Source organism: Hippoglossus stenolepis, chromosome 19, assembly GCF_022539355.2.
Source record: "Hippoglossus stenolepis isolate QCI-W04-F060 chromosome 19, HSTE1.2, whole genome shotgun sequence".
In the NCBI taxonomy this organism is placed as follows: Eukaryota; Metazoa; Chordata; class Actinopteri; order Pleuronectiformes; family Pleuronectidae; genus Hippoglossus; species Hippoglossus stenolepis.
In genome coordinates this window covers 12,545,401-12,559,813 of record NC_061501.1, presented here as the reverse complement: position 1 = coordinate 12,559,813, position 14,413 = coordinate 12,545,401, and the positions used below count along the sequence as shown (strand labels likewise).

The 14,413-nt window shown below is 47.5% G+C and overlaps 2 protein-coding genes across 3 annotated transcripts; both read left to right on the top strand.

Annotated features, from left to right (window-relative positions):
• Positions 1-204: 204 nt before the first annotated feature.
• On the top strand, positions 205-4,256 carry naa50 (N-alpha-acetyltransferase 50, NatE catalytic subunit). 2 transcript variants are annotated; one of them, XM_035142363.1, is made up of 5 exons: positions 205-421; positions 1,870-2,003; positions 2,339-2,458; positions 2,550-2,616; positions 2,805-4,256. In XM_035142363.1, exons 1-5 carry the CDS (start codon positions 414-416, stop codon positions 2,980-2,982), a joined length of 507 nt encoding a protein of 168 aa, XP_034998254.1. In that variant the 5' UTR covers positions 205-413; the 3' UTR covers positions 2,983-4,256. The 2 variants fall into 2 exon arrangements, with proteins under 2 accessions (XP_034998254.1, XP_034998253.1); XM_035142362.1 differs by having other exon boundaries at positions 206-421; positions 1,867-2,003.
• Positions 4,257-4,346: 90 nt separating this feature from the next.
• On the top strand, positions 4,347-13,660 carry LOC118098492 (basic helix-loop-helix domain-containing protein USF3). The gene is made up of 7 exons (XM_035142361.2): positions 4,347-4,580; positions 5,117-5,241; positions 5,350-5,381; positions 5,467-5,549; positions 5,663-5,759; positions 5,878-10,799; positions 11,331-13,660. Exons 2-7 carry the CDS (start codon positions 5,198-5,200, stop codon positions 13,131-13,133), a joined length of 6,981 nt encoding a protein of 2,326 aa, XP_034998252.2. The 5' UTR covers positions 4,347-4,580; positions 5,117-5,197; the 3' UTR covers positions 13,134-13,660.
• Positions 13,661-14,413: the final 753 nt, after the last annotated feature.

The following is a 14,413-nucleotide window of genomic DNA, read 5'->3' as shown; positions in this document are numbered from 1 at the left end:
TTTCTTACAGTTTATAGTTTTAAATGCTAGAACAGTTTTGCTTAAATAAAACTTAAAGGGTTGATTAGTATTTAGAAAATAAACAGAGCCCTGGATGGTTTTTAGGTATAAATATGGAAACGCTGTCAGTGTCATGTGTAGGCGCGGTGCAGCCTGACAGACCAAACCCAGGTGAAAGAAGTCCCCGGCGGATCTGCAGCAGCGGTTGTGCGCATGCGGGGGTCAGAGTTCAGGGGCTCCACAGTCGTGGAGGAGTGCGGCGGCTAAGCTAACAGCAACCAGCGCAACTAGCTACATGTGGAGGGTAACACGGGAGCCATCCCCGACCCCAACTCTGTCAATTTTCCTCCTTCTCACCCCAAACTACGGCAAAGTTCGGCCCCATCGAAAATAAGGGATAATATCTGTTTACAATGAAAGGGTGAGTGTGAGCTTCGGAGTCGAGAATAAGTAGCTTAGCACGAGTAAAGTTTGTCATGTCTTTTTTTTCCTCCCTACAAGAGGAGGCGGGGAGCAGACGGCGAGGCTAGCTAGCTAGCTAACTCGCTAGCTTGCCAAGCTACCTGCTCTTAGGTGCCGAACAGAAAATGCAAACGATAGCACCGATGCTAAGCTGCTTCTGTCACGACTGTTCTCGTTAAGTTAACCCGCTGCTGGGTCGGTTTAAGTCGCTAACGAGCAAAGCTAACTAGCTAGCTGCTGCCGGGAAGCTGAGTCAGTAAACCTAGTGGAGCTAAGCTAAATGTCAGCCGCTGCCTCTCAGATCATTTGTGTGTTCATATCAAAGTCGACAACAGCTCAGTTGAACTTGAGCTCAATCAACCTCGTCTGTCAACCAAACGATCAGACTAGTTGCTGAACGATCCGTGGAGTTGGTCAACTCGGTGTCAGCTGAGTTAACATTACACCCGACACCAACTTCAGAGAGTGGCAGCTTGCTCAGTGCAACTTGATCTGTCAAAGTGACGCTCCAGCAGAGATGCTCCACGTTTTTACGCACGCTGCTCTGGCTAAAGTCTCGACCCTCAGATGACACGAGGGCGATTAACACACTTCTGTCTCAATTCAGGATTCCACGAACATCACCGTGTGTGTGTGTGTGTGTGTGTGCGCGCGTGCAGATGCTGGCTCTGCACATCCTAACGAACAACACACGTGACCACCAGCTGTTTTTGGATGTGTGGTCCTACTAAAAATACCACAGTGACCCACTCAACCAGGCTAAATGGACTGTTGTGTTTGGGTCACTCACTGAGACATAAATCCTAGTTCTTACTCTGGACTTTAACAGGTGCACCATAATAGATATAAATTTAAGACTCAATCATTAGCTCCACATATGGTTGTTTGCTAAATTAAACTACCTGTCATTCCTCTGTGTTGTAGGATGAGGTTTGTGGAGCAGTGACGGACCTTCCACTTACTCTGGTTTGCCTGTTGCATGACCGGACTTAGGGGATTAATCACTGCTGCCACGAATGATCATTTTGATTATCAAGTAACCTGCCAATCATTTGTGTGACTAATTAACAATGGTTAAATAGACCCATCACAGCCACAAGCTGCTGTTCAGTAATATTTAACGTTTTATCATAAAAAAAATGACCCAGAAATGAATCACTTACAGTTGATACTTTATTTGGCACTGACTCTATAAACAATGTTAAGCTTTTTTTAAAAATGGATCCATTCGGTTGGTTTGGAAAAACAAGATCTCAACTAATCAGCTGTACTATAGCTTTAAGTTATCAAGACACGATGACCAGCTGTTGTTGTTTTCACTCTTGAATGCATTTTGAGGTCAAAAATCCTCAATCTGATTGTGTACCTGCTGTCAGCTATTTGACCGTTTCGCTCTTGTTCCAGTAGCCGGATCGAGTTGGGGGACGTGACTCCCCACAACATCAAGCAGCTTAAACGCCTGAACCAGGTCATCTTCCCTGTCAGCTACAACGACAAGTTTTACAAAGATGTGCTGGAAGTGGGGGAGCTTGCAAAGCTAGGTAAGAGATGCATCATGTAACACACATCAAGAAAATGACAAATAAATCATGTTTTAAAACAGAAAAAAGTCTTACAACTGTAAAAGAGTTGAGAAGGATCAAACAACACTGACAGTATTCAGTCCCTGGTGCAAGCAGCAGATTTAACAACCACATGAATGAAAAGTATTTTTAAATAACTCCTTCATTACCACATAAAATCATTTTTCTTTGTCAATAAACCCTCAGATTCCTCTACTATGCAATTTATAAGTCATAACTTTCTACGTTATACAACGTTAGGGATTCCCTGGGTTTTGGTGGTGAATCAATGTTTCTGCTTCTTTGTCTTGCAGCATACTTCAATGACATTGCAGTGGGTGCTGTGTGCTGCAGAGTGGACCACTCTCAGAACCAGAAGAGACTGTACATCATGACACTCGGCTGTCTAGCACCCTACCGTAGACTCGGAATTGGTAAGGAGCTTTGAATCTCTTGGAGACGCTGGAATACACTTTGTGATCTTGTGTTTTTGTTTTCCAACTTTGCCAATGTGTCTCTTTTCAGGTACGAAGATGCTGAATCATGTGCTAAACATCTGTGAGAAGGACGGAACTTTTGACAACATTTACCTGTGAGTGTCTTACTGTAGAGAGTGTATGATGATATTTAGATTATTGTAGTTAAGCAGGAGTGGAAGTTAATGTGTATTTTCAGTGTAGATTAATTGGATGATCTTTACAGATAATGTTCAAACTGACCCTTTCTTTCAGCCCTCATCTGTCCTACCTCTAACTAAACTTCTTTTTTCCGTCCCTGCAGTCACGTGCAGATCAGCAACGAGTCAGCCATCGACTTTTACCAGAAGTTTGGATTTGAGATCATCGAAACAAAAAAGAATTACTACAAGAGGATAGAGCCGGCAGATGCCCATGTGTTGCAGAAGAGCCTGCGCAGCCCATGTGCACCACCCACCGGAGAGCTTCAGAAGGGAGAGTAGGGGCACAACATGGAAAGAGCACCGATGTGCTCGCCTCCACAGAAACAGAACTGTGACAAATGCCCCAGGGTCGACACATTCAACACTTTCTTCAAAGGACGCTAAAAAGAGAAAACAAATTTAAAGTACAAAAATTGCTGCATTTATTTTGCAAAGGGGTCCCCTTTTGATTTTGCATATTTTATTGCTCCCCTTTCCTCATACAGAAAATAGAAAGTGACAAAAAGCTCAGTATCCAAACGTGTTCGTATTGACAACGTTGCCAACTTCAGACAGTTTTAGACTTGGTGGAGGGGAAGGGTGTGGTGTTTGCAAATCATACTGTTTGTGTTTGAGTTGTTTTTATGCGGTTGTTCAAGCTAATGGGGGCATATCTATACTGTGGCGCAAGGGAAAACGGTTGGTTAGAAGCAGTACATGTGTTTGAAAAACCATCACTGACACAAATCCCAGCTGATCAGCTCGGAGTGAGGCTTTGAGTGGTTCCATGGAAGAGTCACAACTCTATTCCCTCACCACCTGAGCCCTGGGATGCATGGGAAATGAATCAGTTTGTTGATATGTCATGTCTGTAGGGGCAAAAGCAGAAATGCATCCCCTCATTACAGGCTAAAGGAAGGCTGAACTGTTTTGAGGTGGTGAGAAGATGTTGTCGCCACTCATAATTTCTGAATAACACTTTACCAGCCTGTTAATTTAATTCCCCTTTCAACTGTTTCTGTTATTTTTTATTTTTTACATTGAGGAGGCAAAAGGTTCAGAGGTTCTGCTGGGTTTTACGACCAAGAGAAAAAACATTAAGGAGTAAAAGAAACAAAATATTGTATTGACTGTGTACAATGTCCTGTGTGGAATGTCCGAATAACAACAGATTGGCTCTTTAGGATTGGATTTGGGCATTATTTTCAGTGGTATAATAAAGGTGTGTTTGGATGTGTGTCTCTAAACACTTGGAAGTGATTAGAGACATCTTGCCTTAAACACCTTTGGCACCTTATGTTGCCACCGTGCAGAAATGGTCTTCTCAAACTTCCTGCCTCAGCCTCTGTTGCTTCGTGAGGTTCTGAGGCTCAGTTTTGAAGTTTTGGTATGGTCTTCTAAAACAGTGTATTACCCAGAGGAAGCTCTGATCCCTCTGCATGCAAGGAGAGTTTTGTCCTCTCCACTGTAGTATAAGCATGTTTTTTCTTTCTTTGAAGAATTTTATCTTTTCTGGAGCTCTATATTGTAAGACTTTTTAACATCTAAATAAAGGAATTACTATTTGCAGTAAATGTGTTGTAAATGTTCTTATTTTTTTCTCCATGTTCATAATGAATCATTAACTGAAAACACCGAAAAATGGTTGAAAAAAACGTGTACAGTAGAAATATCTGGGTGCATTCGCTGTAAACCCGCCCCTGCATCCCATTTACCACTTCCTGATTGGCTGAAATCCCCCACATCTGTACTCCTATTGGCTGTCAGCTCCTCCTCTGTGAGCGCAAGTTAGGTTTACCCAGATTGTTTTGAGAGATGAGTTGAGTGGAAAGCTTTGCTAGCATCCAAACTCAAAGTTCCCACAGAGGCAGACAGGCTCCAACATGCCGAGGCTACAGGTTAGTAAACACTGCCGTCCGTTAGCTGCGGGTTGTCAGCGGCGACGCGGAGAAATCCGCCATTAATTCGCGCTGTAATCATGTCGGTAACGGTGAGCTAAGCTAGCTACTAGCCACCTAGCTAACATAAAGCTAGCTGAATAGCTGTTGGCTCAGAATGCTAGTTTCTTGTCAGTGAAGTGAGGGGACAATTATCTGAACATCGTTCACTGTCGCCACCGTGAACCGGAACTCGCTCGCCACCACAGCTGCTCGTCGTTGAACAGTTGTAAGGGTGTAATATGCAGGTAGATGAGTTTGAAGTTAGCTGTGGAGCTAGGTTGGTTTACACCAGCTTGTTAGCATCTAGTAGTTGTGGTACAAGCTCAATGCAGCTTAACAGCCTCTTCTTATAACTATATCATCTGTTCTGTATGAAATCATGACAACACTACTGCTGGTTAATTAAACCTAAATGAGTTCTATCCCTGGTGTTCCACAGTGTCATTGTGCTTCAGTATAATTCATCCTCTGTCCCGATGCTTCATTCGTTGCAGGTTGGACACGGGATGGATTTAAGGTCCAGTTATTAAATGTGTTGACTGGCACTTTAACCCAAAGGCAACTGTTAGGACAGGATGCCAGAGATGACTGAAACTCAGACTCCTGGTCGTAAACCCAAGTAAGGATCTCATCTGCTAGTTATTGTGTTTTGAAACCAAATTGTAAATACAGGTAGATTTCAGCCAAATGTAATTCAATTTGTGATCTCAATTCATTTTCTTCACAGAAAGAAGAAAAACAAAGAATCTCACAATGCAGGTAAAATGTCTCCCATCCTATGTTTCAGTTGAGTATGTTTTTCTATAACTGGAGATCATTCAAGTTTATTCCCTTCTTTGTTTAGTTGAGAGACACAGAAAAGAGAAGATTAACACTGGGATTAACCGCATTGGTAATCTTCTGCCCTGTTCCCAGGCACTTAAACAGGTAATGGACAAGCTGACATTATTATTTCTCTTACTCAGCAACATGTTATGCTCATAATATTTTCTGTACATGTGGTATAAGTTAATATCAGATCTTCATCCTCTTATCTGTAGAGCAAAAATATGATATTGGACCAAGCTTTTCGCTACATCAATGAGTTGAAGAAACAAAATGACGCAATGCTTCTGGAGGGAGGCGATAAAGTCCAAGGTAAAGTTTTTACAAATGTACACCTCGCACATATGTATAGATTTTCTCATAGTTAGATTCTAACTGAAGTCATTAAAGTGCATAATTGATTGATTGTGCGTGCTTGTCCTCTGTGCAGCGGAGGAGATCCGTCGGCTGCGGCGTCAGGTGGAGGAGCTCAGGAAGGAGAGTGCTCACTACATCGAGCTCCTCAAAGCCCATGACGTCAACATTCTCGAGGACCCCACTATCCACTGGAAGGGAAAACAACGCTGTGCCAATGTGGCAAAGGTGACGCCTACTCACCAGCTACCAAAGGGGATCATCGTCTATTCCAATGGGAATGTAATGTGCCCGGCAGGGATGGAGAATAGCCCTGGGAAACAGCCATCAGAAGCCTTAATTCTTCAGCCACCATCTGAGGTTAGTGGCAGGTTAAGGGTTAACGGAGCCCTGCTGCAAGTAAATACTTCTTCTACCACCCCTGCACTTCTTCCTGGCTCGACCGTCACACCCACCCAGTCAACGCCAGGCTTGAGAGTTGTAGAGCAGTGTGTGGTCGAGACACCAGTTGCAGCCCCCAACTTGCCACCCTCTGTGTCTTACATCACTCTCCAGATCCCGACAGCCCTGCCCCAGCAAACGCAACCTGCCACCCCAGCCCATGCCCTCACGTTAACAGCCACCTCTGCCCCACAGCTCCCCACTGAAAGCTCTGCTTTGCCTGTGTCCACTTTCCCCACATTTACCCAGACTGTAACCAGAGCGACAGCCGCAGAGGTTGCCTCTTGGGTCACACAGGACACTGCCATCAGGACAGTGAGTTACAGTGCAGTCCCCAACAGTCAAGCCCTTCTTAGGGCAGGAGCAGCAGGCAGCACACAGACTACCTGGACAACACTGCAGATCGCGGGGAACACAGTACAGCCAGTTTGCCAGAGTCTACCCACTCCAGAGGTCAGTAACACCACCCAGACTGTTCAGCAGGTGACTCTGTGTCCAGTGGGCAACAAACCATCTGTTCAGCCAATTCAAATACAGATGCAATCAAATGTCCCTGTACAGCAGGCACCCATTACCGCCCACATTCAAACGCAGCCCTTTCAGAGACCACCCCAGCTACAGCCTGCAATCTTGAACCAGGCACATCCTCAGCCTGTCCTAGCCCCCCAGCCTCAGTGTGCTGTTCTCCCTCAGTCAGCCATAGTACCCCAGCCAGCTGTGGTGGCCCACCCTGCTGTTGTGTCGCAGCCCCAGCCCGCTGTCCTTCAACAAGGGTCGTTGCTTCCCAGTCCTGCAACAGCCCTCATTCCTCAGTCTCAGCCAGCCCTGGTGCCACTTCTCCAGACCATGCAGGTGCTGCAGGTCAACACGAACGGAGCAACAGCCTCAGGTGTAACAGCACCACAGAACTCTAACAACCAAAGTGTGGTCATCCTGCAGCAGGCCAGCACTTGCCCAACCCAGTCAGTTGTAAGGGAGGAAATAACCAATCAGACACCCTGTCAGCATATTGTGATCATCCAGGCACCCAATCAGGTTGCACCTGCCCCTCAGAATCCTCAGGTTGGCATGCTGCCTGCCGCCGTTCCCTCTGCAGTACCTGCAGCAGTGTCCACTCAAATATCCACAACCAGCAGTTCAACGTCTGCCACTTCATTACAGAGTGTTGGAGGGAAGCAGCTGGTGCACATCCTTCCACGTCCTGTTCCGCCTCAAATGACCCAAACCCTACAGGTCACCCAGGCATCGTCTTCTCCGCCGGTTCCTTCAACCCCACAAACTATCACTGTGAATGGCCAAGTTTTCGCCTTGCAGCCCATTAAGACCTCTGACAAAGCAATTTCCCAGGGTGGCCACAGTACACTCCAGCTGGTCCAGCCCACAACCACAGAGGAACCAACTACTAATGTGGCCCTCAACAGTTTAGGGGCCCTCAGCAGTCTCAACCAGAGCATCTCTCAGGGCCTCCCAATTACCATCTCTAGTCAGAACAATGGTCAGCATGCAGCTGCTCAGTTAGCAGTCGTCCAACAGATGCAGCCACAGCAGCAGCCTCCTGCTCCAGTGCCTGTCTCTGGAACCACACTTGTTCTACCTGTCCAGCAGCTGCAGGTCCCTTGTTTGACCCCAGTCACATCAGGGCTGGTGCTTAATGCCTCTAAGCCTTCAGGAAAGAGGGTTCGCACAACTTTGAATACAAAGAGAGCAACAGCTAAAAGGACGAAACCTGTCAAGAAAAAGGAGCTCGTTCAGGTGCAGCCTGCTGTTGTTGTTTCAGCGAAGCCCACGGCTGCTGCAGGAGAGAGTCAGACAGTTCAAACTACAGTATCTCAAGTTTTACAATCCTCCACTGTAAAAATCACAGACACTGCCCCCACGTGTACCACAGCTGTCACAAGCACAGATAGCAGTGACGCGACAGGAAATGTAACCTCTACGCAAAACACAACGAAAATCATTGTCTGTAGTTCATCCAGTGAGACAAATATAGTCAGTCAATCAAATTCACAGAGCAAAAGTTTAGTCAGTGCATCTCAGAGTGATGCTATATTCAGTCAAACTTATACTGGCTCTACGACAACTCCAGTAACAACGGTCAGTGCCACACCAGTGAAGTCATCGGTTAGTGAAGCTGTGGCCATAGAGAGTAAACCAGCCGTAGTTTCTGGCAACAACTCAACTGTAACCAAAGTCTCAGTACCAGAGGTTAAACAGCCAACCACCAGTTCGGCACTCAGCACAACACAAAGAGAATCAGCTGCCACCACTGCTGCTTCGAGACAGAGCAGGTCTGTGGTCAGCTCGGCAGGTGCCACTGAGAGTGGGTACACGTCCACCACTGTTTGCACTGCGTGTTCGACTCCAGTCTGCACCAGCAGTGTCACAACAACAGCACCTGTATCTTTAAATCAGCAAGCCAGCACACCAACATCTGTATGTCCTCCTCAGAGATCTAACACCCAAGCCCCCGTGCCCTGTAATAAGCCTCAGCCTCAGCCCACCACTTCATCCTCTGGGTCCATAACTGTGGCACCAATGTTATCTTCAGCCCATAGCTCTGTTTCCGTCACCTCAACGAGTTCAGAATTTAGCAAAAGAGTCACTGCCAGCAAAGCACCATCACAGCTGAGTGATATAAACATATCCCATCCCTCCATCTGTCATCCCACTGAGGTTAAACCACCTCCGGCCCCCAGAAGAGACAGAGAGACTCAGGAAGAGAAACACTCCACAGCAGCAGGGAAGGAGAGTTTGTTGGCAGCGACCTCTGACGCCCCCTCTAGAAAGGACTTTGCCCTGTCGCAGCAGGTGTACACTAACCTTGATGATCAAACTTTGGAGCACCCTATGACATCTAGCAGACAGACAGATTCTCCCATGTCTACAGGAGCTGGAGGAGGCAGAGGTTTCTCCGTGGCATCAATGCTTCCTCAGGGCCACAGTATTAGTGCATCATCAGGCTCCTTTGGAACATTTACATTCACGTCGGAGCAGGCAGAGATGCTGGCCCTGGCCATGCTAGAACAGGACAGCCCTGGGAGGAGGAGTGGAGGCTGCACTGGGGACAACACGGCTTCGTCTATTACAAACCAATGGGAGCCTCCCAAACCCTCGCCGGTTTCTAACAGTAAAGAAAGAGGCTCAAATGGACAGCAAGCAAAAGTGACGAAACCCATGGATACAGTTAAACCTGCTGTCCATGTGTCAGTCAGAAGACAAGTGGGGGAGGGGTCTGTCAGTGCACCGAATGGAAGCAGACATCAACAAAACATTTCTTACTCCCAGTCTCAGTCGCTCCCCCAGGTCCAGACTCAGAGCTCAGCCCAGAGTGGTACTGGTGCCAGCCTCAGTGTCAACAACCTAATCAGACCCAGCTCCAGTCAGCAGCCCTACCCCGGTTCCCCCAGTCTGACTGGCCAACAGGGCTCAGTTCCCTCACCTGTGGGGACCTCAGCCCACATATCCCAAGTCTCAAACAACGCCCTCTCACCCTGCTCAGGTGCAGCTCAGCCGAACGAATACACCCCCATGAAAACTGCGTTAATGAGGGCTCAGACTGGAGTTGGCGTGGGCGAGCGACAAGTGAAGATTATCTCTAAGCGTCAGGCCCAGGAGGCGGTGATGCTTAACACTGGAAAACGACCCAAGCTTTGTCCTCCATCGGCCGCCAGTGTCACCCATATGGAAATTAAAGTTCCTGATCACAGCCAGATGATGGGACAGCTGCTGCCCACCTCCTCAGGTGTCATGACAAGGATTAACTCAGAAAGTGGAGGGCCCCTCTTCTCCACAAATTCTTTCATGAGCCCAGTAGTGCGGCCCACAGATGGGCACTGTGCTCCTCAAGGGCCCCTTGAGCAGAACCAGCCGGGGGTGCTTCACCTGCCCCAGGGTCACCCGCAGCATCCTGCAGCCCAGCCCGGCCAACACCTGGGGGGGAACCTTTACATGAAACAGCACCAACAAGAGCAGCAGAGACACCATCTGTATCATCTGCAACACCACCTGACACAGCCTGACCTTGGACAGCGCCACTCACTACACCAGAGGGCGCTTCAGCAGCAGCAACAAGAGCAGCAGCAGCAGCAGCAGCAGCAGCACGTGCAGAAGAAGCGGGGACCGGTCAGAGGAAATCAGACGGGTTCACCGGCTGTGCTGCAACAGAAGCCACATCACCTGGAGAAGTCTGGAGTTCAGCAGCAACAGCAGCACTCGCATCAACAACAAACGCAACATCAGCAGCACACGCAGCAGTCGCAGCAGCATCCGCAACAGTCACACCAACAATCGCAGCAGCATCAACAGCCAACGCAACACCAACAGTCTCACCCCCAGCAGCACCAACAGCAGACACTTCAACAGCAGCCCCAGACGCAGCATCAGCAACACCAACAGCAGCTACAGCAACAACAGAGCTCCCACTCCCGACACCAGCAGCATCTACAGCAGATCCAGCAGCAGCAACACTTCAGACACCAGGAGAAGAGCTGCGAAGCCCAGTCAGCAGGATCCAGGGCCCACCACAGTAACCACCTGGCTCAGCAGGAACACCTCAAGGTGGGTAGTGTCACAGACTTTGTCTCCTGCAGTGTTTAAGTTGAGCTTTGTTGCTTTTAATGTAACTGCCATTAACAGGTTTTTTATATTAGTTGATACATTTGAAAGAAAAAAGTCTTTAACAGAAAGCAAAACAATACATATTTATTTACCATTTAAATCATATCAGATATCAGCTGTTCACTACCTATTTGCACTGATTTGATTATTTTCGGTCTGTGTTTACAATTGGATACAAAAACTAACTAGAATGGCACACATACCTCCATAAAGGCCCAACAAGCACACACATAAATATCAGTCCCCTAAATATAACCCCTTAGCCACAGTTCAGACAGAGAAATGAAAATAACAATTCCAGGTTGTAAGGATTAACATTTTTATTGTACTACCAGTTGTCAGACATGGTATGGATTCAATATTCTATTTATAAATCTATGGGAACCTTCACGAAAGATTATAAAATAATATGTTTTACAGTAACTCAGCTGAAAGCACAGATTAATGATGTTTATGTTTTCCCTCCCTCAGTCTGGTCAGGACCATAATGCTATGCAGAGGATGATGAGCTCCAGGACCCTGGAGCAGCAGCTCATCTCTCCTCCCAGCAATCCCGTGTCCCGGTCGTCCGAGCTGGCCTGCGCTCCATCGCGCCAGGAACGCCATCGTGTTTCCAGTTACTCTGCGGAGGCGCTCATCGGTAAAAGCCCCACAAATGGTGAACAGCAGCAACGCATGGGTCTTCACCTACAATCTGGACACGGCACCACCCAGGAGCAGCCAGAGCTCTGTGGTTACCTGGACCGAGGGAAGGCCAATATTTCACACAACCCGCAGAGCCGCCTGCCTTCAGATCATCCAGGGTCCGCTGATGTTCAGCGGGTCTCAGAGTGTCCGCCCTTCAAGGTTATGAGTGGAGGAGCGCATCAACTCAGTGGTTTTGAGGTGCAGGTGTCTCGTGGAAGTGACATGACAACTAAGTCAGTGCCTCCTTCTCAGAGGGGCCCTCAGGGGCAGCAGCAGGGAGGGTTCAGGATGAATGTTGGCCCTCCCCCAGACAGCAGGAACCGCGGCGGCTACAGTGTAGCTCATCCTGGTTCACAAGGAGTACAGGTTGGACCGCCGCTGCCCCGAGAGCAGGAAGCTTGTCACCAGAGTTTTATGCAAAGCCTCCTCTCCCCCCACCTTCCTGAGCAGAGCAACCACCAGCGAGCGGTGCAGTGCTGCCCCCCAGTCAGCATGGACTACAGCTGTGTGCCTGGAAGCTCCTCGGGAGACATTCAGGCCAAGGCCTCCAACCCCAGTGTGCCGCAGACGCAGAAGGCTGCCGCTATGAGGCTCGGAGAAGGCAACAAGGGCCATATTTCTCAGGTTAGCAGCAACATGCACGGAGGCCCCGGTGTGCGAGCAGGTCTCCCCCATCCTCCAACTCCCCACAGCAGCTCTGAGCCAGGCCGCTCCTCGGCGCCCTCCAGACCACCCACTGCTGTCAGCCAGCACTCCCGGCACATCACCCGGGATACTCAGCCCACCAAGCTGAGACCCGGGGACCGACCTCGGTCCGGTGCTCTGAGATCGAGCAACCCCTTCGAGCCAGAGGGCCACCTACCTCTGCCCTCTGGAGGAGGGGTGCTGCTGGGCCGACCACAGTCTGGAGGAGAGGCGCGGCGCAGCACTATCGTTCGCTTCATGGCTGATGGTGCTCAGGTTCCCAGTGAAAACAACCTGGTTCCTGAGCAACACATAACACAGAACTTCGGTTTCCCTTTTATTCCCGAGGGAGGAATGAATCCTCCTCCCATCAACCCCAACTCCACATTCATCCCTCCAGTCAGTCAGTCCAACGCCTCCCGTACGCCCGCCCTTCTCCCTGTGGAGCCCCAGAATACTTTACCCTCCTTCTATCCCTCCTATTCTCCAGCAACACACCCCAGCCTTCCCAGTGACGTCACCCTTCAATACTTCCCCAACCAAATGTTTACCAGCCCAAGTGCCGACAAAGGCAGCGCTCCCCAACTCAACAACCGCTTTGGCTCGATCCTTTCCCCGCCTCGCCCTGTGGGTTTTGGTCAGACCAGCTTCTCCCTGCTCCCAGATATGCCCCCGATGCCTATCACCAACTCGTCGGGAATCACCCCTCACATATCCAACTTCAGCCTCACCTCTCTGTTCCCCGAGATCGCCACTGGCATGCCCACTGACGGCTCGTCCATGCCCATGTCTCCCCTGCTGTCGCTCTCCAACACCTCGTCTGCCGACTCAAGCAAGCAGCCAAATCGCCCTGCCCACAACATCAGCCACATTCTGGGCCACGACGGCAGCTCGGCCGTGTGAGGAGAGCTCCTGCTGCATATTTATGCTGCTCTCAAGTGAAAGTCTACGTTTCTGTTTGAGACACGTTCTTTTAAATGGACGTGAAGCACCAGATGAACAGTTGCTAGATCGATACGTCTCACACATCTGGTGGAGATTTTCGTTGTTTACATATTCACACGATTTCAATCTCAAACATGTTCCCGTGTCGTACATTTGATGTTATGATTTGTAATATTTCAAGAATCATTTTGACTTTGGGGACATAAAAGCTCTTTGTTTGAAGTGTTGGTTAAACCGACTGTTTGGTAGTAAAACAAAATCAAAGTTTAGTTTTAGGACTTGAATTCAATGTATTCTCGGTTATAAACAAACCTGCACAGTCACCTACCAATGTAATTTACTAACTTATATCAGGTTGTATTGTACAGAATCTGTTTTGTTTTTTCCCAAGAGCTATTTTGTAAATACCAATGTTTCATATCAGAATTGTTAGATTATGTATGTATTTGTAAATACAAAATTGATTAATAAAGTTTATAAGAAGACCTTTGTATTTGCTGCAAACTTGAGAATTGTGTGTTTACTCTTACACTCATGATCCACTAGGAGGCGCTTGAATCCAGTAATTTGTTGTACCATCTCTGAGGGTGGTGCAAACTCTGAAGCAGGAGAAAACTATTATTAGTTCTTGTGATGCCTTTATTCTAACAAAAATGTTTTTTAGCTACATTTAATTTTTGTATTCATAAGGAAATCACACAGTAAATGATCTATTTTCACTTTTAGTCATTACTACATTTTTACATGAGAAGTCATTGATCAAGGGTCAGGCTACACCCGTCTTCATTTCTATCTCAACTACACACCTACAAAGTTTTGTGGCTGCATCTTACATCATATTATTATTATACTCAAAACCATAGAATATGTAAAGGAATATATTCTTTATATATTAATAAACAGTCTATGGTCAGTGCACAGGGGAGGAGTTGAGAGAAGGTTAGTTCAGGGTTGTTCAGTTCAAGCCCTTCAGGTTGAGACTTGCTAATTGTTTGTATTGAAATTAATTTGATATCCTTTGTTTCAGGGCTTCATAGTTTGCATCCTAATTTCAAGCATATATTTCACTTCCTATCAGTTGCCTAACACACGTGTGGTTTGATGTCACTACCTCTGTGTATAATGGAAAGGTGGAGTTAAAACCTGTGAGTAATTCAAACTGTTTAAATACAGAGGGGAAAGGAGTTTTCTATAAACTGGATCCTGATGAAGGCCTGAAATATTCTTTCTTAACCTCA